The 24,981-nt window shown below is 44.9% G+C and overlaps 1 protein-coding gene across 3 annotated transcripts in view; it reads right to left on the bottom strand.

The window, feature by feature from the left end:
- MTG1 (mitochondrial ribosome associated GTPase 1) overlaps positions 1–24,981 on the bottom strand; it is a 374,570-nt gene that overhangs the window by 270,927 nt on the left and 78,662 nt on the right. For 2 of the 3 annotated variants that reach the window (XM_077250762.1, XM_077250760.1), the window contains exon 2: positions 8,583–8,646. The exons of the other annotated variant lie outside the window; for it this stretch is intronic. In XM_077250762.1, the coding sequence (XP_077106877.1) occupies positions 8,583–8,635 (53 nt within the window). In that variant the 5' untranslated portion in view covers positions 8,636–8,646. The remainder of the gene's footprint in view (positions 1–8,582; positions 8,647–24,981) is intronic. 3 annotated transcript variants of the gene reach the window in all.

Genomic DNA, 24,981 nt, shown 5'->3' with positions numbered 1-24,981 from the left:
TTTCTTGTTGAGCTTGCTGGGGAATAAGGATGTTTTTAGGCTTCCCCTTAGCATAACTCCACCTCCCGGTTTTTCCTTTACCTCTACCCTGGGAGGGCTGGGACTGGGAGGCTCGAAAAAAACACTTCCTGGGAGGCCTCTGTTCAGGAAGAGTTTTCTTTCTGTCTGTGGCTTTCTCTAAGATGTCATCTAATGAGGGCCCAAACACATAGTCACCCTTAAAGGGAATGGAACATAATTTTATTTTGGAAGTGACATCTCCGCTCCACATTTTTAACCAGAGAGCTCTTCTGGCTGAATTTGTCTGGACCAAAGACCTGGCTGCCACCCGGATAGATTCTAGTGAGGCGTCTGCGAGGAAACCAGTCGCTCTGTGCAAAATAGGCAGGGAGTCCAGAACTTCTTCTCTCGGGGTACCCTGAGAGATGTGGTTTTCTAGCTCTTCTATCCAGCGGAAGAGGGAGCGGGCCACACAGGTGGATGCGATGTTGAATCTGAGGGCTGAGGTAGACATCTCCCAGGATTTTTTGAGAAGACTCTCAATCTTTCTATCTAAGGGGTCTTTCAACTGGGAGGAATACTCGAACGGCAAAGCCGTTTTTTTAGCCACTCTAGCCACCTGAATATCAATTTTTGGAATGTTCCATTTTATTGCGTCCTCATCAAGAGGAAACCGATGTTTGAAGTCTGGAGGAGTTGTTACACCTTTCTCCGGCAATTCCCATTCACTATTGATCATGTCTATTATGCTTTTATGGACGGGAAACCCAGGATGTTTTTCAGTATGTATACCAAAAAGTTCGTCCTGTATAGACTGAGGAACTGATTCCTCTTTTAGCCCCATCGTGTTCCTCACTGCAGATACCAATTCCTCAATGTATTCAGAGGAAAAAAGATATTTTCTAATTTCCGCAGATTTATGGGGTAACACATCCTCCCATTTGACAGAAGAGGACGTATAAGATCCCTCAGACTCTGACTCAGAATACTCCTGGATTTTCCTCTTTTTGGGGAGTGATGGACCAGGTGAGGATGGTGGCGGCGGTGGAGGTGGGGCGAGCGTGGCCAGAGAGGTCTGAACCTCCTGCCTAACCAGGGAGCGGATCTCCTCAATTAATGAAGGGGTGTTCCGCCCGGACAATTTTATCTGTACACGGCTGGCACAACTTTTTCTCCCAATCTAGCGGCATTTTTAAATTACAAGGAGCACATTTGCGCTTGGAAATGTTTTTAGGGCCAGACTTCACTGCCTGCAAAGAGAGAGGAAGAGGTGTAAGAAGGTGTATAAGGTACTACCTTTGAATGGGACCCATCTCTGCCACACTTACTAGGGCTTGAGGAGCGCTGGGCTCTGCAGCTGCAGGGCAAGACGAATCCATGCTTACAGCAGCTTACCTGAGACGTCTTCGCAGCTTATATAGAAAATAAGCCTGCACCAGCGCGAGCCATTTCGCCGCCCCTCCCCCTCCGTAGTCCCAGGCAGGCGTGCGAGGATGCAGCGTGCCTCGCACGCCGTTCGGTAATCCATAGTTCTGGCCTGTATCGCTCCTGTGCAGGAGCGCCGACCCGGAAGTGGAGGATCACCTGACTTCCGGGTCGCCGAACAGCGTGCGTCAGGAGGGGGAGACGCCGGAGAGCTCAGGGAGGCCTCCGGGATGGGCACACACCGGCCAGCTTTGTCCCCGCAAGAGGACGCAGGAGGACCGGGAACACGGTCCCAGAATCACAGGGGAGACGGGAGGCACAGCGCAGGAGGAAGCCCCGAGGGACCCGACCATTAGTGCCCGGCATCTTTAGAAAAACCAGGTACACTGCTCAGAGCCGCCGCTGCAGCGCACCAGAAACCTCTCCATGCCCCATGGGGGACAGGAAAGACACTGGTTAATGGGAGGTGGGAGGGGCTTTTAACCTCTCGTGCTTCCTGTCCCCCATTAGGGTATGGAGACAACCTCCTGGTGGCTGTCGTGGAAGGCAACTAGAGAAAAAACCCTTAAATATCGCAGTCAATCGCAAAAGCGGTATTTAAGTTATTACAAGGGGTCACAAACCTCCTTAGTAACCACTGGACCCTCCAATGAGAATTGCGGGTCCCGATGTTTACCTTGGTACCATGAGGTCATGGGATGACCCCAGGGTACCGTGGCCTGCGAGATTAAGCAATAAGCTGGGTCTCACAGGCTGTCACAGACACTGAATGCTCTCATGCACTGCTGTACAAGAATACAGCAGTGCACGAGATCAGTGCTCAAAATAAAAATTATACTTGTCCCACAGTAAACAAGTGTACAAAAGTGAAAAAAGTTAAATAAAATATGTAAAAAAAAAAAAAAAACACACACCACAAAATCTGTTTCGCTACTCAAGATGCAGCGTTTGAGATAAAACAGAAATTAACAAAAAAACAAGCACACAATTGGTATTGCAGAGTCCGGAACGACCAGCTCTGTAAAAATGGCACATTATTTATTCATATACCACATAGTTTCATTGTGTGTCCCACCAGAAAATCCCCTTTCTTTTGTTTTTCGACAAAAAAAACAATTGAAGTGACCGAATAAATATAAAAAATACTTTAGTAATTCTTTCAAAATCAATTAAAATTTCTTTACAGGAACTATGATACTGGAAAAACTGGAGATTACTTTAACCATGTCTGTATTTTTGTTTCAATAGCATCCTACAAATCTAATATGGCTATATAATAGTAAAATGTTTATTAGTATTTATATATACAGAAAAAAGAAATTAATAAATAAAGTACGATCTGTATAATTTTTTACATATCCACTAGATGGTGCTGTCACAGTATCGCACCCCCGAAGAAGCTGGGCGAAACGCGCGCGTCGGGGCTGGAGGTCTTTAACTTCTGTGAACGGCACACTTTCTTCCTTGTTGGCAATAAGGTAAACTGCATCTTTAGATGTGCATCTTAAATGATTATATATTTTCTTTAATCTATCAAGCTACAATTTAGTGCGTTATTATGATGTGACATTTGACATGTCTGAGGACATGATGTGTATCAGGCATGGTCTGTGTATAAGGATAGATATAAAGGGAACAATTAAATCATTAGGTATTTGTTTAAGTGTATGCCGGTCTGGGTATTTCAAGCTTCACTTATCTAATTAGGCTAACAATTGTGACAGCATCATCTAGTGGATATGTAAAAAATGATACATATCGTACTTCATTTATTTATTTCTTTTTTTCTGTATATATAAATACTAATAAACATTTTACTATTATATAGCCATAATATTAGATTTGTAGGATGCTATTGAAACAAAAATACAGACATGGTTAAAGTAATCTCCATTTTTTCCAGTATCATAGTTCCTGTAAAGAAATTTTAATTGATTTTGAAAGAATTAATAAAGTATTTTTTATATTTATTCGGTCACTTCAATTGTTTTTTTTGTGTCGAAAAACAAAAGAAAGGGGATTTTCTGGTGGGACACACAAAGAAACTATGTGGTATATCAGTATATGATGTGCAGCTCTAGTGAAAGGGCAATTGTTATATGTAAGGACTATATGTTTTGATTTGACATTATTTATTCAGTTTGACAAACGCCATAAAAAAATGTAAAAATAACACGCCAAAAATGTTGCTTTTTCATCATTGTGGCGCTCAAAAAAAGTGAATAGAAAGTGATCAAAAAGTCATAAAAGTAAAGTTATATAAATGAAACGCCAAACCGTTCCACAAAAAACATGGCTCATTCGTCAAAAAAATAAATCTACAGCTCTCAGATTATGACGATGCAAAAACAAATTAATTTTGCTAAAATATTCTTTTTAGTGTGTAAAAATAGCAAATAATAAAATACAAATGGTATCGCTGTAATCGTACCAGCCCGACAAACAAATTGGTCTTATGAATTTTACCATACGGTGAATGGCGCAAAATAAAAAAAAAATAACTGTATTGCTGGGTTCTGTTCATTGGGTCTGAAAAATCTGAATAAAAAGCTTTTTTTTTTTTATGTACCACAAACTGGTACCAAAAAAAAAAAAAAATCTGCAACTCATCCCGCAAAATAAGCCCTCATACAGCTCTGTTCACCAAAAAAAAAAAAAAAAGTTACAGCTCTCAGAATATGTTGACAAAAAAACTACTTATTCTAAAAAGCAATTTTTACTGTGTGATAGTAGCAAAACCTAAAATGTAAGAAAAAAAAACAAACAATATACGGTAAATCTGGTATCGTTGTAATCGCACCAACCCGAATAATAAATCCGCCTTATCACTTATCCCACACGGTGAACAGCGGAAAAATAAAAAAGTGTGCACTATTCTTGTACTGCTGTTTGTTTATCTACCTCACAAAAATAGTAATAAGGCTTGGCTCACATTTATCCTGCGCTCTCTGCTGAGCGCTTATGTTGGGGTTTCCGTGAAAATTCCCCAAAACCGCGATTCAGTCAAAACCACGCACGGAACCACTTACTTAGAAGGCAAATTAAGTCACTTTGGACCGGCCTGTATTCTGGCTGTGTCCCATAATTTTAGGCGTCTTATTAGCGCACAAGTGTGGGCAACCCCAGATCTGTCCACAGCTATAGATGTATACCACCGGAGCAAACGGGAAACAGAGGGTGAAGTGTCTCCATCTGAATCATGGTGGGTGGTTCCGTTGGGGTTTGCTTCGAATCGCACTTTTGTGAGATTTACATGGAAACCCCCTACCTAAGTGCTCAGCATAGAAAGTAATCCAGCCTTATTCTGGAAGCGATCAAAAAAATATTATGTACCCCAAAATGTTACCAATAAAAAAAATTAAAAAATGTATTCAGCACAAAACCAGACCCTACTCAGGTCAGTCATCTGTCACTGGAACTATAGGGGGTTCCCACATTATTGCTAGAACGGGATCTGGAAAAGCAACATGGCACATACAAGGATTGGGGTGGTGGGGGAGAAAGCAATGTTAGATGTGGTGGAAAGGGCAATGATGGAGGTGATGGGGGAGAAGGCAATGATGGGGTGGAGGAGGTGAAGGCAATGATGGGGTGGTGGGCAAGAAGGCAATGATGGAGGTGGTGGGGGAGAGGGCAATGATGGAGGTGGACAACAATGATGGAGGTGGTGAAGGCAATGATGGAGGTGGTGGAAAGGACAATGAAGGGGATGGTGGGGGAGAAGCCAATGATGGGGGTGGTGGAGACAGCAATGATGGAGGTGGGGGGAGGACAATGAGGGATGTTGGAGATTGGGATGGGAGGAAGGGGAACTTTTAATGGAATTACGAACAGGGGGAGGTGGAAGAAGACGTTAGGTATGGATGTAAAATGAATTGGTGGTGGAGGAAGGTGCTAGGCCAACTTAACTAGTTAATAGGTGCGGGGGGGTCGCGATTCTGCCCGCACTTATTGCGGGCACATGTCAGCTGTTCAAAACAGCTGACATGTCACAGCTTTGAGGTGGGCTCACCACCGGAGCCCACCTCAGAGAAGGGGTACTAATCCTGGACGTACTATTCGGTATGAGGTCATTAAGGGGTTAACCCCTTCATTGCCTTGGAATTTTCCGTTTTTCCGTGTTCGTTTTTCGCTCCCCTCCTTCCCTTTTTTCCGTCAATATAGCCATGTGAGGGCTTATTTTTTGCGAAACAAGTTGTACTTTTGAACAACATCATTGGTTTTGGCATGTCGTGTACTAGAAACGGGGAAAAAATTCCAAGTGCGGTGAAATTGCAAAAAAAGTGCAATCCCACACTTGTTTTTTTTTGGCTTTTTTACTAGGATCACTAAATGCTAAAACTGACCTGCTATTATGATTCTCCTGGCCATTACGAGTTCATAGACACCAAACATGTCTAGGTTCTCTTTTATCTAAGTGGTGAAAAAAAATTCCAAACTTTGCTAAAAAAAAACTAAACAATTGTGCCATTTTCCAATATCCGTAGCGTCTCCATTTTTTGGGATCTGGGGTCGGGTGAGGGCTTGTTTTTTGCGTGCCGAGCTGGCGTATTTAATGATACTATTTTGGTGCAGATATGTTCTTTTGATCGCCCGTTATTGCATTGTAATGCAATGTCACGGTGACCAAAAAAAACCCGTAATTCTGGCGTTTTTAATTTTTTTCTCACTACGCCGTTTAGCAATCAGGTTAATCCTTTTTTTTATTGATAGATCAGGCGATTCTGAACGCGGCGATACCACATATGTGTAGGTTTGATTTTTTAATTGATTTATTTTGAATGGGACAAAAGGGGGGTGATTTAAAGTTTTATATTTTTTTCACATTTTTTTTAACTTTTTTTTTTTTTAACTTTTGCCATGCTTTAATAGCCTCCATGGGAGGCTAGAAGCTGGCACAACTCAATCAGCTCTGCTACATAGAAGCGATCATCAGATCGCTGCTATGTAGCTTAATAACAGGCTTGCTATGAGCGCCGTCCACAGGGTGGCGCTCACAGCTAGCCGGGATCAGTAGCCATAGAGGTCTCAAGGACCTCTATGGTTACCATTCTGATGCATCGCTGACCCCAGATCATGTGACGGGGGTCAGCGATGCGCTCATTTCCGGCCGGATGCGATGGTTAAATGCCGGTCAGCATTTGACAGCAGCATTTAACTAGTTAATAGCGGCGGGTGAATCGCGATTTCACCCGCCGCTATTGCGGGCACATGTCAGCTGCTTAAAACAGCTGACATGTCCCGCATCAAAGCGGGGTATCTGACCTCGGACGCAGGGGCGTAGCTAGAGCTTTTGCCGCCCGGGGCTGTTCCCTGCCCGGGCCCGCACGTCAATAGCGTTAAAGGGACACTGTCACCCCCTCCAGCCGTTATAAACTAAAAGAGCCACCTTGTGCAGCAGTAATGCTGCATTCTAACAAGGTGGCTGTTTTAGTTTTTGTTGCTGTTATTCTCAAAATAAAGCATTTTATCATTTTGCCCAAATACCTATCTTTATACCTGGAGGCAGATCTTTGAAACGCCCAACTGCCGTCAGTCATCTCTTCTGCGGCGCTGGTCGCCGCCCCCTCAGCGATGTTTTCCTCTGAAATCCGGCGCCTGCGCTGTGCTCTTCTGCCTGGGGCAGGCGCATTGAGCAATGGCCGTCATAGCTCAGATGCCGGGTGCCTGACTGCGCCTGTGCGGGCAGTGCGGCCACCCTGCTACTGAATCCCCGCCCCGCAGTGTGTTATGCATTATGCAGAGTGCGGGGCTGGGAATCCTAGGCACAGCACAGGCGCAGTCCGGAACCCGGCATCTGAGCTATGATGGCCAATGCTGAGCACAGCGCAGGCGCCGGATTTCAGAGGAAAACATCGCTGAGGGGGCGGCGACCAGCGCCGCAGAAGAGATGACTGACAGTGTCCCTTTAAACAGCTGCAGCGCCGGCCGCGGCCCGGTGACCCACCCCCGCTTTGTGCCGCCCGGGGAGGCCCGCCCCCCCCCGCACCCCCCTTCCTACGCCACTGCTCGGACGTACTAGTCCGAGGTCAGAAAGAGGTTAAATGGCATAAAAATTTTAAAAAAGTTTCAAAATTGCAAAACTTTTGCCAAATTTCCATCACAAATAAACGCAGGTCATATAAAAGAAATTTTACAACTATCTTAACGTACAATATGTCATGAGAAAACAATTTCAGAATCACCGGGATCCGTTGACACATTCCACAGTTATGACCTCAAAGTGACAGTGGTCAGAACTGTAAAAATTGGTCTGGTCAGGAAAGTGAAGACAGGTTTCTAAGAGAAAAGAAGAAGAAAAAAAAAAAAAGATTGCATAGAGACAGCACTTGGATGAAAGTGAGAAACAAAATCGTACCACTTTTCTGGGTGAGAATGGGACAGATTTTTTATACGCTAGTATGTGAGTTAGAGCTCGCTCAATGTAGTCTGTGGTTTATCTCCAGATAAGTAAAGATTGTCCTCCCGTCTGTCACATTAACTTATTACCACTCTGTAGTCGTGTCACGGGGTGGGGAAAATCAATAGGAACAAGTAAGCAAGCACACTGACTGGCTGCAGCGCCATTTAAATGATGCAGTCTGTGCTTGACAGAATCATGTAAATTAACAGCAGCGACTGAGGTTAGCTTGGCTAGCTACTGTTCTAGTCAGATGCTGGCTGGCTATTACAGATGACATTTGCTGGTTATGGTCCTGAGCCTGCTCCACACATGTGCACACTGACTATTAGGGTACCTTCCCACAGTCCGTAAACGCTGCGGATTGGACGCTGATGTTACAGCATAGTGGAGGGGATTTTATGAACTCCCATCTCCACTATGCCTGCAGGGACACCTCCGGCTTCCCTGCGTATACGCACATGCGGTGCATCTTTCCAGACCGCAGCATGTCAATTTATCTTGCGGAGACGCTCAGTCTCCGCAAGATAAATATCACCAGTCCAATGTATTCGGCGTGACGATTCCGCATGGTTCAATGAACACATGTGGAATCACCACGCGTACAAAAGCCAGCAGCGCTTTGGATGGAGCAGACATGTGCTGTGTCCAAAGTGCTGCCAATACTGACCGTGGAAACATACATTTATGTCATTGGGTGCAGAAAGCTTAAAAATGTGATGTATCAAACTTGTTACTCCATGTATAAAAGGATATTCGGGCATCATGAACTTCTAGGATGCAATCAACTTTGCCAAGTTTAGCTCTCATTTGTTTAAGCCCTGCAAAAAAAAAAAAACCTACATCAAAAGATGACATCTTTGAAAGCCAGCAACAAAATAGTGTCCAGTCTGATTCTCTTGGGAGATAAAATTAAGCAGGAGCAGACAAATATATAAAAAACACATTCTTGCTGATTCTCTTGATGGGTATAGGAGTTTACCTGTGGCTTAAAAGGGGTTCTCCAAGAATAGAAAAAAAAAATATTAAGAAGGAAGGGTCTTCATAAATACATTTTTAAATACTTTTAAAATCAGCAAATCACAATTGTTTCATCTAGCTAGGTAATCACTATAGAAAATTAAAATGGTTACCACATTGTTAAAGACCTGTCTTAGAATGTTATGACAGGTGCCTACGAGTATGTGCAGTAGGAAGCCTCACTTCTGCGACCTAAAGATACAAATGCCATGTAATGTCATTCAGAAAGACAAGGAGGAAGGCAGTGCAATAAGCCTCATACGTCAGCACCACCGGTATCTCCATTATTAGGTCAGATGCACAAAGTAGACAGCACTGTGAGCAGTCTCTTCTTACCCAAGCACCCCTTGTATCTCCAGTATTAGATCAGATAGAAAGGGTGGATAGCAGTGTGAGCGACCTCCTCTTACTTCAGCACCAGTGGTATCAAAAGTATTAAATCAGATAGACAATATTAAATAACATGGTGAGCAGCAGAGTGAGCAGTCTCCCATTACCACAACACCTCTGGTATCTCGAGTATTCGGTCAGATAGACAGGGTGGAAAGCAGTGTGAGCAGCCATTTCTTACTCAAGCACTCCTGATATCTCCAGTATGAGATTAAATATACAGGTTGGACAGCAGTGTGAGCAGCCTCTTCTCACCTCAGCTCCCATGTTATATCCAGTATTAGATCAGAAAGACAGGACAGAAGTGCAACACATCTGATATCTAGAGTCAGATCAGAAAGTTCAGGTGGGAGAGAAACGTCATCAAATCACGTAAAATGTACAAGAACGGCGTAAAATAAAACCAATTCTTGACTTACTACTGATTTTTTTAATTCGCCCTTGCAAAGATCGCAAGGTTCTAATCACCAGCATTTCCATGTAAAATTGTTGAAAAACATGATTCAGACAAAACCTCAAGCATGAGATTGCCTATATTGAGGCAGATGAAGACACTGGATGCAGTCTGGCTTATGGTCCTGATGGTGTCTGTCGGGGGGGGGGGAGAGAGAACGGAAAATTTTACAAAAAATTTGCAACTTGCAAACTTAAAATTTTATGCCTGTAAAATCAGATATGTCGCACAATATAGTTCATAAATAACATTTCCCACGTCTACGTAACATCAGCACAATTTTTGAAACATACCATTTTTTTGTTTTGTTTCAAAGTTAGAAGGTTTAAAAGTTGATCAGCAATTTCTCATTTTTGCATAATTTTTTTTTTTTTTTTTTTAAACGGACCACATTACATTTGAAGTGACTGAGGAGTCTGTATGACAGAAAATACCCAAAAGTGACACCATTCTAAAGCCTGTGTCCCGCAAGATGCTCAAAACCACATTCAATAAGTTTATTAACCCTTCAGGTGCGTGACAGGAATTTATGGAATGTGGAAGAAAAATATGAACATTTAACTTACACAAAAATGTTATTTTAGACCCAATTTTTACAAGGGAAAGGAAAAAAATTGACCCCAAAATTTGATCTGCAATTTCTCCTTTGAATGCAGATACCCCTTATGTGCCTATGTTGGAGAAAAACCACAGTTTGGGCACATGGCAGGCCTCGAAAGGGAAGGATCGCCATTTGACTTTTTGAAAGTAAAATTTGCTGAAATAATTAGTGGATGCAATGTCACATTTGGAGAGCCCCTGATGTGCCTAATCAGTGGAAACTCACACATGTGACCCCATTTTAGAAACCAGGTCCCTCAAGGGATTTATCTAGAAGTGTGGAGAGCACACCCAGATGCTTCACAGAGTTCTACAATGTTGATCTGTGGAAATTGGAAGGGGGGGGGGGGGGTTGGGGAGGCCAACAAAGCTGTATTAGCCCCATTTTTTTTGCTTTTCACAAGTATAGCAGGAGAAGATGGAGCCCAGAATTTGTTGCACAACTTCTTGACTACAACACTATGTGGTCAAAAACTGCTTTTGAGGCACAATGCAAACCTCAGAATGGAAGAAGTGTCACAATGGAGTTCAGATTTTGCTGGAATGGTTTGAGGGTGCCATGTCACATTGGCAGAGCCTCTGAGGTGCCAGAACAGCAGAAACCCACCAATATAGCACCTCATTTTACAAACTAAACTCCCCAATGAATTAATCTAGGGATACAGTGATCATATTAACACCACATGTGTGTCACAGATTTTTATACTATTGGGTGGTAAAGAAAGCATAATTTCATTTTACCACTAATGTTGTTTTAGCCTCTAATTTTTAATTTTTCTAAGGGTGACTAAGAAACAAAATGGACCTCAGTTTCTTGTAAAAAATTCTCCTGAGTATGACAACACCCTACACGTAAAAGGAAAATACCATTAATGCACACTGCAACGCTCAGAAGGAAAGGTGCGCCATATTATAGTGCAGATTTTGCTGTTATGGTATACGAGTGCCATGACCCACTGGGAGAGCCCCCCAGGTAGCAGAACTCCTCATAGGCGACATAATTTTATAAAATACACCTCTTGATTAATTAATCTAGGGTTGCAGTGATAATATTGACAACACAGGTGTGTCACAGAATTTTATACCATTGGGCAGTGAAGAAAAAAAATATATATATATACCGTATATACTCGAGTATAAGCCGAGATTTTCAGCCCAAATTTTGGGGCTGAAAGTGCACCTCTCGGCTTATGCTCGAGTCATGTTCGGCGGCGGGGTCGGCGGGTGAGGGGAAGAAAGGACCGTCGCATACTCACCTGGTCCCGGCGCTCCTGACGCTGTCCCAGCCTGTCCCATGGTCTCCCTCGCTGCATGTCTCCACCGCTCATTAAAGTAATGAATATGGACTCCACTCCCATAGGGGTGGAGCCGCATATTCATTACTGTAGTGAGCGGTACCAGTGACTGCTGAATAGAGGAAGAGCTGCAGCGAGGGAGACCATGGGACAGGCTGGGACAGCGTCAGGAGCACTGGGACCAGGTGAGTATTTCATATTCACCTGTCCGCGTTCCATTCGCCGGGCGCCGCTCCGTCTTCCCGTCCTCTTGCAGTGACTGTTCAGGTAAGAGGGCGCGATGACGTATGAGTGTGCGCGCCACCCTCTGCCTCAACAGTCAGTGCGGAGAGACGGGACGCTGAGGAGCAGCGGGCAGCGACGAGAGGTGAGTATTTTTTTTTTTACTGCAGCAGCAGCATTACATGTGGCACAGTGCTATATGGAGCGTCTATGGGGCCATAAAGAACTGCATGGAGCATTATATGGGGCATCTATGGGGCCATAACTGTATGGAGCATTATCTGGAGCATCTATGGGGCCATAACTGTATGGGGCATTATATGGCACATCTATGGGGCCATAACTGTATGGAGCATTATATGGGGCCATAACTGCATGGAGCATTATATGGGGCCATAACTACATGGAGCATTATATAGGGCATCTATGGGGCCATAACTGTATGGAGCATTATATGGAGCATCTATGGGGCCATAACTGCATGGAGCATCTATGGGGCCATAACTGCATGGAGCATTATATGGGGCATCTATGGGGCCATAACTGTATGGAGCATTATATGGGGCCATAACTGCATGGAGCATTATATGGGGCATCTATGGGGCCATAACTGTATGGAGCATTATATGGGGCATCTATGGGGCCATAACTGCATGGAGCATTATATGGGGCATTATATAGGGCCATAACTACATGGAGCATTATATGGGGCATTATATGGGGCCAAAACTGTATGGAGCATTATATGGGGCATCTATGGGGCCATAACTGAATGGAGCATTATATGGGGCATCTATGGGGCCATAACTGCATGGAGCATTATATGGGGTATCTATGGGGCCATAAAGAACTGCATGGATCATTATATGGGGCTCCTGATTCAATATGGATATTCAAGAACACTTAACCTACTGATGTCTCAATTTTACTTTTATTGGTATCTATTTTTATTTTTGACATATACCGGTAGCTGCTGCATTTTCCACCCTAGGCTTATACTCGAGTCAATAAGTTTTCCCAGTTTTTTGTTGCAAAATTAGGGGGGTTGGCTTATACTCGGGTCGGCTTATTCTCGAGTATATACGGTATTTTTTTTTCTTTTTTTATGCAATTTATTTTAGCCCCAGATTTTACAATTTCACAAGGAGAAATGGGTAAAAATGGCACCAAAATTTGTCCCACAATTTCTGCTGAACGTAAAAATACCCCATATGTGGCTGTACAGTACTGCTTAACCATACGGCGAGACTTGGGAGGGAAGGAGCACTATTTGCCTCCTCAAGCGCAGATTTTCCCAGAATAGTTTGCGGACTCCGTATACAGAATCCTTAAGTGCTAGAAGAGCAGAATTCACCCTCAAGTGACTCAATTTTGTAAATTATACCCCTTTGGAAACTTACCTACAGGTGTAGTGACGATTTTGACTCCATGGGTGTTTTCCAGAAACAAGCAGCAATGGATGTTACTGAGAAAATTGCAAACTGCCGTTGTCACCAGTACAATGCGGTGACCAACTCATGCTTCTGAAGACATGCACCCATACATTAGGCAGGCTCTCATAGCTACAGAAATGCCAAACATATGGACGCTAAATGTGGTTTACGCACACTAGGGCTCAGAAGGGAGGATGGCATTTGGATTTGGGAGTGCAGAATTTGCTGGATTTCTTTTGGGATGCGGGTCTACGGGGTAACGTTTCTCCTTATGGAGAGTGACATACCATCTCTGGCTTGTCAAGGTAAGGAGGTTTATTTGCCGTACAATGCTCCTCTGGGAATTTAAATATGCAAATTGCCTCTTCTGAGAAAAAGAGGACTTAACTCTATAGCGCCACCTGTTGGAAGTAGTGATCCTACAAGTCACAATCAACCCTTTAACGAGTCGTGCAATATGACTTAGGATAAAAGCCAAATCAGTTTCTCAATTCGCAGACACGGTGTTTCGGGCTGTTGGCCCTTGTCAGTGCGAAGCATGAGAACTGATTTGGCTAGGTGAGAGGCTCTGGACTGGGGTCTAAGGGGTATCGTTTCTCCTTATGGAGAGTGGCATACCATCTCTGGCTTGTCAAGGTAAGGAGGCTTATTTGCCGTACAATGCTCCTTTGGGAATTTAAATATGCAAATTGCCTCTTCTGAGAAAATGCAAAAAGTTGCCTGTTACAAATGCACCCAAAAGTACACTCACATTCAAGTATGGTAGCCAAAAATTATTGCATAGAAAATGGCCCTGCTGGGATATTTATTCAAAATGAAGGAAAATTCTTTTTTATTTATGATGCCCATTGTTTTACCCCTCTGGGCCAAAATGTTTAGTTTGCTAATGAAATGAATAGTTGGGTCATTACTTAATTTTTTGTATGTAATCTGGTCACCCAAAAGTCTGACAGCTTCCTGATGGTACATAATATGATCGAGTATTACGATACCCCCGCCTTTATCCGCGGGTCGCACGATGATATCGTTATTTGATTGCAAATCCTTAATTGCCTTCCTTTCTTGTGGATTTAAGATCAGGTTTTCCAATAAGGCACCATGTGAAATCCAAGATGTAGTGGTGCAAGAAAGGTGGTAATACCTAGTAATCCACTATATTTGATTTCCAATCTCCTGATGATTAAATATAGAATACTGTTGCAAATAGTCTGTATTCAGATTCGCATTGTTTTTAAAAAGAATTTTTATAATAATTTTTGTGGTTTCTGAACTGTTTTAAACTGTAATGTATATTTTTTTCATATTTTTTATGTTTTTTCATATCTTTTGTATTTCTAATAAATGTAGATTTTTAATATTAGCACATATATTATTTTAAGATATACAAACCCATTGTGGGTGCATTAGATCATGTGTGACAGACGGGTTCAGTCTGTATAGGATTTTAGGCATATACATACATCCATACATTCCATAAGTCTTCTTCATAGTGATTATTGTATAAATATTAGAAAGGCGACACACTAGTAGGCATCACACACTACGCATTGTAACATCTAAGTGCAGCTGAACAACAAAAAAGTAATCATGTAATGGGGGTTGTGAGCGGTAGTGACAGTCACATACAGGGATAATATGGGGCACACAGCGGGGTGCATGCAGAGTGCTTATATATGGAGCAAGGAACTTGGGACGGTAACCCTGATGAAGGAGTGCGTTACACTCTGAAACGCGTAAGCTAATTGTCCCAATAAGGCTCCGTAGGCCGACGCTGCGGCGCACAACGCAAATGTGAACGTAGCCTAAGAGATATACAATAATTTTTGGCTACCATACTTGAATGTGAGTGTACTTTTGGGTGCATTTTTAACAGGCAAAAAGGCATCACACCAGGAATCATTGTGCGGTACGCCGTAGTACATACCCAGGCGTGTAATAAATACCACAAGGGGCCAAGTACGGGAGCAGCTCACGTAACAAACAGCAAGTAGTTATACTCTAGGCACTTGTAGCTCGGTATTTGGAATATATTTAGTTTGTTTTTAATTTTGGCAGGGTGGGCATAGTTTATGCCTAAATACCTGCAGCACTTGGGCATCTACCAGTGTAGCGCCAGTGTGTTTTAGTAATGCTTTGCCAATGTCATTGCATCCTAAAAACCATTGCAGCAACATCTTAACTCCAAATAATAGTTTTCCACCACACATGGGGTATCTGCATATTCTGGAAAAAATGCACAAAACATTTTTTGGGAGATTTTATTGGAAAAAAGAAATTGCTGCTAAACTTTTAATCTTTCTAGCGTAACAAAAACAAAATATGTTTCAAAAATTGTGCTGAAGTAAAGTAGGCATGTGGGATATGTTATTAACCATTTTGTCTGATCTAACTGATTTAATAGAATAAAAATTAAAAGTTTGAAAATTGTGATATTTTTGCCAAATTTCCTATAGACTATTGTTTGTTTAAGAGTAGTGTTGAGCGATACCGTCCGATACTTGAAAGTATCGGTATCGGAAAGTATCGGCCGATACCGGCAAAGTATCGGATCTAATCCGATACCGATACCCAATACCAATACAAGTCAATGGGACTCAAGTATCGGACGGTATCCCTGATGGTTCCCAGGGTCTGAAGGAGAGGAAACTCTCCTTCAGGCCCTGGGAACCATATTAATGTGTAAAATAATTAAAATAAAAAATATTGATATACTCACCTCTCCGACGCAGCCTGGCCATCATCGCTGGTAACCGGCAGCCTGCTTTGTTTAAAATGAGCGCGTTCAGTACCTTCCATGACGTCACGGCTTCTGATTGGTCGCGTGCTGCTCATGTGACCGCCACGCGACCAATCAGAGGCCGTGACGTCATCCCTCAGGTCCTCAATTCCTAATTCTAGGAATTTAGGACCTGAGAATTACATCACGGCTTGTGATTGGTCGCGTGGCGGTCACATGGGCGGCCGCGACCAATCACAAGCCGTGACGTCATCTAAGGCCCTGAACGCGCTTATTCTTAGGAGGGAAGGCTGCCGGAAAGAAGACGAGGGTGAGTATATTCCTGTTAGGTATATACTCACCCTCGGACGTGCCCTGCTTCTTTCCGGCAGCCTTCCTTCTTAAGAATGAGCGCGTTCAGGGCCTTAGATGACGTCACGGCTTGTGATTCATCGGAGCAGGCTGCAGCTTTCATCTGCAGCCTGCTCCGACCCGGAAGTGCTCCCTGCAGGACCCGGATACAGCCCCTCGGCCATTTTGGATCCGGGGCCTGCAGGGAGAAGACGTTCGGTACGAGGTGAGTACATCACCTTGTACCGATCGTCTCAGGGAAGCCCGCAGGGAGCCCCCTCCCTGCGCGATGCTTCCCTGTACCGCCGGTACACCGCGATCATGTTTGATCGCGGTGTGCCGGGGGTTAATGTGCCGGGGGCGGTCCGTGACCGCTCCTGGCACATAGTGCCGGATGTCAGCTGCGATATGCAGCCGACACCCGGCCGCGATCGGCCGCGCCCCCCCCGTGAGCGCGGCCGATCGCGTATGACGTACTATCCCGTCGGCGGTCATGGGGGCCCACCCCACCTCGACGGGATAGTACGTCAAATGTCGGGAAGGGGTTAACTACTGTATATACTCGAGTATAAGCTGACCCGAGTATAAGCGGAGACCCGTAATTTTGCCACAAAAAGCTGGGAAAACTTATGTACTCACGTATAAGCCTAGGGTGGGAAATGCAGCAGCTACTGGTATATTTCAAAAATAAAAATAGATACCAATAAAAGTAAAAATTATTGAGATATCGGTAGGTTGTTTTGAAATATCCATATTGAATCAGGAGCCCCATATACCGTATTTTTTGGCATATAAGACGCACCGTCCTATAAGACACACCCCAAATTTGGGGTGAAAAATGCAGAAAAAAAGATTTTTTATAAGATGGGGGTCCGTCTTATTGTCCGAATTTAAGATCTCTTACCTGAGGGCAGGCAGTGGCAGAGCAGGGTCACAGGAGGCATGGTGGTGGCAGAGGTGAGGTGATGCTGAGGTGCGGTGGGCGGAACGACGTGCACCTGAGCAGGGTCCCATCCTGCTTAGGTGGGCGACGCCATGGCCTGGTGTCCATGGGGAGGTTGCTGTGGCGGTGGCAGACGTGCGGTCACTTCCTCAGGTGGCAGCGGCCAGGGTCCCTTCCACATTTGAGGTGACGCCACAGCAGTAGTGAAGGAGAGCAGCAGAGCTGGGTGGTTTTCCTGGTGGCGGCGGGCTTACCGGCATTGTGGCGGCGACAGAGGTGCGGGCATGATGTGGCACGGTGAGCTGTATGGCGTGAGCAGGTCCCATCCATATTTGAGGTGAATCCGCGGCCCGGTATTGATGGAGAGCAGCAGCGCTGGTGAGTTATGGTATTTTCCGGTGGCGGCGGCCATCTTGCTGAGGCCGCGCGTGCGCAGATTCACTACTCTGCGTCCCAGGGCTTCAGGAAAATGGCCGCCACGATCTCCATCTGCGCACGCGCGGCCTCCCGCGGCCATTTTCCTGAAGCCCTGGGACGCAGAGTAGTGAATCTGCGCACGCGCGGCCTCAGCAAGGTGGCCGCCGCCACCGGAAAATACCGTAACTCACCAGCGCTGCTGCTCTCCATCAATACCGGGCCGCGGATTCACCTCAAATATGGATGGGACCTGCTCAAGCCATACAGCTCACCGTGCCACATCATGCCCGCACCTCTGTCGCCGCCACAATGCCGGTAAGCCTGCGTTCCGAATATAAGACGCACCCCCCATTTTCCTCACAATTTTTTTGGGGAAAAAGTGCGTCTTATATGCCAAAAAATACGGTAATGCTCCATACAGTTCATGATGGGCCCCATAAGATGCTCCATATTAAAATATGCCCCATATAATGTTGCAGAAAAGGTTAATGATGGCCCCAGAAGATGCTCTATAGAATATTATGCCTCATATAATGCTGCACAAAAGGTTCATGGCCCCATAAGATGCTCCATAGATTATGCGCCATATGCTGCTGCGATTAAAAAAAAAAAAACGACCTACTCACCTCTCGTCACTCAGGCCCCTGGCACTTGCGATATTCAGCTGTCCCCATTCCACCGCCACTGTGTCTTCCGGGTCTCTGCATTATCTTTTCAGGCAAAAGGCGCGCACTAACCACGGCATTGCGCCCTCTGACCTGAATGTCACAGCCAGAGGACATGGAAGAGGAGCCAAGCGGTGGAACGGGGACAGGTGAATATCACAATGCTCACCCTCCCCCGTCATACTCACCCTCCCCCGTCATACTCACCCTCCTGGCGCGGGTCCCTGCTTCTCCGATGCAATGGTCTCTGGCGCCGGCAGCTTGTTCGTGTGTTCAGCAGTCACATGGTACTGCTCATTAAAGTAATGAATATGCGCTCCACCCCTATGGGAGTGGAGTCACATCCACATTCATTACTTTAATCAGCGGTACCACCTGACCGCTGAACACAGAAACAAGCTGCCGGCGTCAGAGAATCTGAGAAGCAGGGACCGCGCGCGGGAGCACGCGAGTATGATTTGACAGCTGCCACTCCCCCTCCGACAATGACTTGAGTATAAGCCGAGAGGGGTACTTTTAGCCTAAAACATGGGCTGAAAATCTCAGCTTATACTTGAGTATGTATGCTATTTTGTTTGACCGCTCTCTCTGATTTAAAGCTATAAAATTTTAAAGTTTGAAAACTGAAATTTCTTTTTTTTTCATAAATAAACGCAAGTCATATCAAATAAATTTTACCACTAACACGAAGTACATTATGTCACGAAAAAATAATCTCAAATCAGCGAGGATCCGTTAAAACATTTCAGAGTTATAACCTCAAAGTGACAGTGGTCAGAATTTTAAAAAATTGGCTTGGTCATTAAGCTGCAAATTGGCTGTCACTAAGGGGTTAACAACTATAGGATTAGTAATGGAGAGATGTCTTATAGACACCTCTCCAGAGCTAAGCCATGGGCTTGATGTCACCTAACAATACAAAGGTGACATCAACCCCACAAATATGAACCCCACTTGCCACGGCTACAGGGCAAGTGGGAAGAGGCGTGCAAAGTGCCAGAATTGGCACATCTAATAGATGCGCCTTTTCTGGACTGCTGTTTTTAGGACGGGGGCCCTATATCAATGGCCCCTTACCAGCCTGAGAACACCAGCCCCAAGCTGTGAGCTTTAGCAAAGCTGGTTGCCAAAAGTGGGGGGGGGGTGAGTTTTGCCAGATTGGTTCAGGAAAATAGGGGGGAACCCACATCAGGTTTTTCATTCATTTCGTTATATCGCAGGCGACGGCTGAGGAATACCCCGATCATCCGCTCCTGCTGTCACTGTTATTAGCGGCAGGTGTCGGATGATGGGAGTAAGAGTCCCAAAAGCCCCCACCTGCTGTTATTGTTCGGACTTTAAAATAACTCATCATTCTGCTCTGCTCGTGCCGATCGCTGGCAGAGCAGGGGAGAATGAGGAAAGCAGTCTTCAGCACCTGATGCCGGGGAACAGCACTTCGGCTACTTTCACACTTCCGTCGGTACGGGGCCGTTGCCATGCGTCGGCTCGACGTACGTTGTGAAATAAATGCACAACTAGGGCAGCGGATGCAGTTTTTCAACGCATCCGATGACCCATTGTAATGTCCGGGGAGGAGGGGGCGGAGTTTCGGCCACGCATGCGCGGTCAAAAATGGCGGACACGACACACAAAAAGTTACATGGAACGTTTTTTGTGCAGACGGTCCGCCAAAACACAATGCATCCGTCGCACGACGGATGCAACGTGTGGCCATACGTCGCAATGCGTCGCTAATGCATGTCTATGGAGAAAAAAAACGCATCCTGCGGGCAACTTTGCAGGATGCGTTTTTTCTCCAAAACGACGCATTGCGACGTACGTCACACAACACAAGGGTGAAAGTAGCCTTACAGTAGCGCTTCATCCCCGGCAGCCATCCGTGTCATACTGATGTGTCACACGGTTGCGACACGTGCACCGCACATATTACACGGACATCTCTAGTACCGTTTTTTCCGGTACTGGAAACAAAGGGACATGTGAAACCGGCCTTATGAAGAGGTTGAGTCAGTCTCCCAATAAGCCAGGAAAATACAAGCCAGTGAGCCTTACTTCTATACCCAGAAAGATTTGAACAAATTATTAAAAAACAGCATCTATGTAAGTACTTGGATAAGAATGCAGTAATTAACCAATGCCAGCATGGGTTTGTAGCAAACTAGTCAAGCCAGACTAATCTAATTTCCTCCTATGATGGAATTTCTGACTTGGTGGATCATGGAAATGAGGTAGATATAGTACATCTCAACTTCAGCACAGCATTTGATAAAGTATCTCATACTATCCGTATTGAAACAAAGACCAAATATGGGATTGGCAAAGCTACGGTTAGGTGAATTCTTAACTGACTCAGTGATCGCATTTAAAGTTGGTAATAAATGGTTGCACATCCATTTGGAAGAGTGTTTCAAATGGGGTACCACAACGCTCTGTCGTGGCCCCTGGGCTATTCAACATTTTTATAAATGATCTAGGTAAGGGAACTAAAGGTAAACTAAATCAAATTTGCAGACAATGCAAAGCTAGGAAAGATAGCTAACACTAGAGAAGACACAAAGGATTCAGAAGCATCTAGAGAAGCTTGAACAATGGGCAGCAACTAATAGAATTGTATTTAACAGGGAGAAATGCAAGATTCTACATCTGGGCAAGAAAAACAAAAATTACATCAATAGAATGGGAGGAATAGAACAAAGCAAGAGCACGTGTGAAAAAACCTGGGTATACTAACAGATCACAGACTGCAACTGACTCAACAGTGTGATGCAGTGGCAAAAAAGCCAGTGTTTTAGGATGAAATAACAGAAGAATAGAACCTATATCACGTGAATTATCCCCTCTACTCCTCCTTGGTCAGGCCTCATCTAGAATACTGTGTCCAGTTCTGTGCACAGTTAAAAAAAATAAAAAAATAAAGCGACATTGAAAAACTGGAGCAGGATCAGAGAAGAGCTACCAGAATATTAAGCAGACTGCAAAGTATGTCCTAAGAGGAATGGTCAAGGGATCGGGTAATGTTTAGCTTGCAAAAGGCTAAGAGGAGACTTAATAGCAGTCTACAAATATCTGAAGGGATGTCACAGTGTAGAGGGATCCTCAATATTCTCATTTACACATGGAAATATGGGAAGCAATGGAATGAAACTGAAAGGGAGAAAATACAGATTAGATATTAGAAAAAAGTTTTAGACAGTGAGGGTGATCAATGAGTGGAAAAGGCTGCCACGAGAGGTGGAGAGTTCTCCTTCAATGGAAGGCTTCAAACAGAGGCTGGACAGACATCTGTCTGTTTGAGATGGTTTAGTGAATCCTGCATTGAGCAGAGGGTTGGACACAATGAATCTTGAGCAGGGGTGGACAATTAATTTTCCTGAGGGGCCACATGAGAGAACGTGACAGTTGTGGAGGGCTGAACCAAATTAACCTCAATATTAATTATCAACATATAATATAAAATGAATTATCACTCAATATTGAGCAGAATTAAGTATGCCGACATTACCCTATATACCTTTTGAACCAAAATACAGCCTCTTCTATATATCGTATGAGGCCCACAGCCTCCCCATGTCCAGCGTATGAGGCCCACACAGCCTCCCCATGTCCACAGTAAGACCCCCTATAGACTCCCCATGAGCAGCCAAACATCCCATATACATAAATTTAAAAACACACTCACCTCAGTCCCGTTCCCCGGCACTCTGCTTCTTCTCCTGTCTCGGTGTGCTGACTCTCCGCAGTACACAGATGACGTGATGAAATAACATCACGTCAGCAGTTTCATACGCTGATTGGTGGAGGAAGTCACCTAAGCATGGTTTAAGAAGCTTCTGAACAGGTATAATGTATTGCAATACATTATGCCTGAGATCAAATGTAAGTGTAAAGGTACCTTCACACGAAACGACTTTGTAACGATATCGCTAGCGATCCGTGACGTTGCAGCGTCCTCGCTAGCCATATCGTTTAGTTTGACACGCAGCAGCGATCAGGATCCTGCTGTGATGTCGCTGGTCGCTGAATAAAGTCCAGAACTTTATTTGGTCGTCCGATCGCCGTGTATCGTTGTGTTTGAAAGCAAAAGCAACGATACCAGCGATGTTTTACACTGGTAACCAGGGTAAACATCGGGTTACCAAGCGCAGGGCCGTGCTTAGTAACCCGATGTTTACCCTGGTTACCAGCGTAAAAGTAAAAAAAACAAACAGTACATACTCACCTGCGCGTCCCCCAGCGTCTGCTTCCTGACACTTACTGAGCGCCGGCCCTAAAGTGAAAGCACAGCAGTGACGTCACCGCTGTGCTGTTAGGGCCGGAGCTCAGTCAGTGTCAGGAAGCAGACGCTGGGGGACGCGCAGGTGAGTATGTACTGTTTGTTTTTTTACTTTTACGCTGGTAACCAGGGTAAACATCGGGTTACTAAGCGCGGCCCTGCGCTTAGCAACCCGATGTTTACCCTGGTTACCCGGGGACCTCGGCATCGTTGGTCGCTGGAGAGCGGTCTGTGACAGCTCCCCAGCGATCAAACAGCGATGCTGCAGCGATCGGCATCGTTGTCGCTATCGCTGCAGCGTCGCTTCGTGTTAAGGTACCTTTAGTCCCGGTGGCAAAGTCACTTGCAAAGTGCTGGAGGGGAGATATGTTTCACTGGGGCAATCAGCCATTCTGTTGAAGGGCTGGGTTTTTATAGACAATCAGAGCGGGCGGAAGGTTGTTCACCTTATCTCCACCCCAGGGTGTGGTCTGGGCGAATAGTCGGCCTCCAGAAGAATTCAGTGTTTGCTAGGCCTGGAGAGTGGAGCTCCAGGGCTTTGTGTCCTCTTAAGGCAAGCTGAACCTTTGGATGCTGAGTTCTCCTGAGCGGAATAATCACCGCAGATGTATGGACTGTGAGATACCATTTTGTTTTGTTTTCCTGTTTTGCCCAAATGTACATGTTTTATTTTACTTCACTATGGTTTATGTGGCTTGTACCTAATAAACCAGTGAAGGACTTAGAGAGACAGTGTTTCCGTTTCTACCTCTATGTACAGCGGAGTAAATTTATCTACCAGTCTGATGGATTAAGTAAAAAAGTTGAGGGGGGAGAAAAAAAAATGAAAGATATAAAAATTATACCAGTAAAAAGGCAGTTAGACCTCCTGGTAAATTCAGTTTGCAGGAGTCCCTCTGAACAACACGCCAGGTAGTCCTTCCTTGACCTATGACAGGACATGAATCACAAAGCTTTAAACATGCCTCCATCACACTTATCCTCAAAAAGCCCTCTCTTCACCCATCCTCTGTATCTAGCTATTGCCCTATATCACTTCTCCCTTATGCCTCCAAACTACTGGAACAACACGTCTACCTTGAACTGTCCTCCCATCTCTCTTCTTGCTCCCTCTTTGACCGCTTACAATCTGGCTTCCGGTCACACCATTCCACTGAAACTGACCTAAGTAAGGTCACCAATGACCTCTTAACCGCCAAGAGCAAGCGAAACTACTCTGTCCTCCTCCTCCTCGACCTGTCGGCTGCCTTTGACACAGTGGACCATTCCCTATTATTACAGACCCTCTCATCCCTTGGCATCACAGACTTGGCTCTATCCTGGATCTTATCATACCTAACAGACCGGACCTTCAGCATCTCCCACTCACACACCACCTCCTCACTTCGCCCCCTATCTGTCGGAGTCCCACAAGGTTCAGTCCTTGGGCCCCTGCTCTTCTCCATTTACACCTTTGGCCTGGGACAGCTCATAGAATCTCATGGCTTTCAGTATCACCTCTATGCTGATGACACACAGATCTACATCTCTGGACCAGATATCACCTCCCTACTAACCAGAATCCCTCAATGTCTGTCCACTATTTCATCCTTCTCTGCTAGATTTCTGAAACTTAACATGGACAAAACAGAATTCATCATCTTTCTCCCATCTCACGCGACCCCCCCAACGAACCAATCCATTACAGTACATGGCTGCCCACTCTCCCCAGTCCCACAAGCTCGCTGCCTCGGGGTAATCCTTGACGCTGATCTCTCCTTCAAACCACATATCCAAGCCCTTTCCACTTCCTGCCGACTTCAACTCAAAAATATTTCACGAATCCGTACATTCCTCAACCAAGAATCTGCAAAAACCCTAGTCCATGCCCTCATCATCTCTCTCCTGGACTACTGCAACCTCCTGCTCTGTGGCCTCCCCTCTAACACTCTCGCACCCCTCCAATCTATTCTAAACTCTGCTGCCCGACTAATCCACCTGTCCCCCCGCTATTCCCCGGCCTCTCCCCTCTGTCAATCCCTTCACTGGCTCCCCATTGCCCAGAGACTCCACTACAAAAAGCCGGATTACTCACCGGTAATGCTCTTTTAATGAGTCCACGACAGCACCCTACATGAGAGGGATCCGCCCATAGGAACAGGAAACCTACAGAATAAAAGGAGGCGGTCCCCTCTCCTCCTCAGTTTAGTTTACAGAGTATAAAAAGGGAACCGCAAAAGCTTTAGTATTAATTCTTATTCAGCAAAATATCTTAAAAACTCTATACAACCATTATTTGTGAACTTAAAGAAAGAGCTGTGCATAATCAGGGAGGGTTGTAAATGGGTGCTGTCGTGGACTCATTAAAAGAGCATTACCGGTGAGTAATCCGGCT

The sequence above is a fragment of the Ranitomeya variabilis genome, chromosome 4 (assembly GCF_051348905.1).
Source record: "Ranitomeya variabilis isolate aRanVar5 chromosome 4, aRanVar5.hap1, whole genome shotgun sequence".
Lineage (NCBI taxonomy): Eukaryota > Metazoa > Chordata > Amphibia > Anura > Dendrobatidae > Ranitomeya > Ranitomeya variabilis.
The sequence above is the reverse complement of the archived record's forward strand: the minus strand, read 5'-3'. Positions and strand labels throughout refer to the sequence as shown.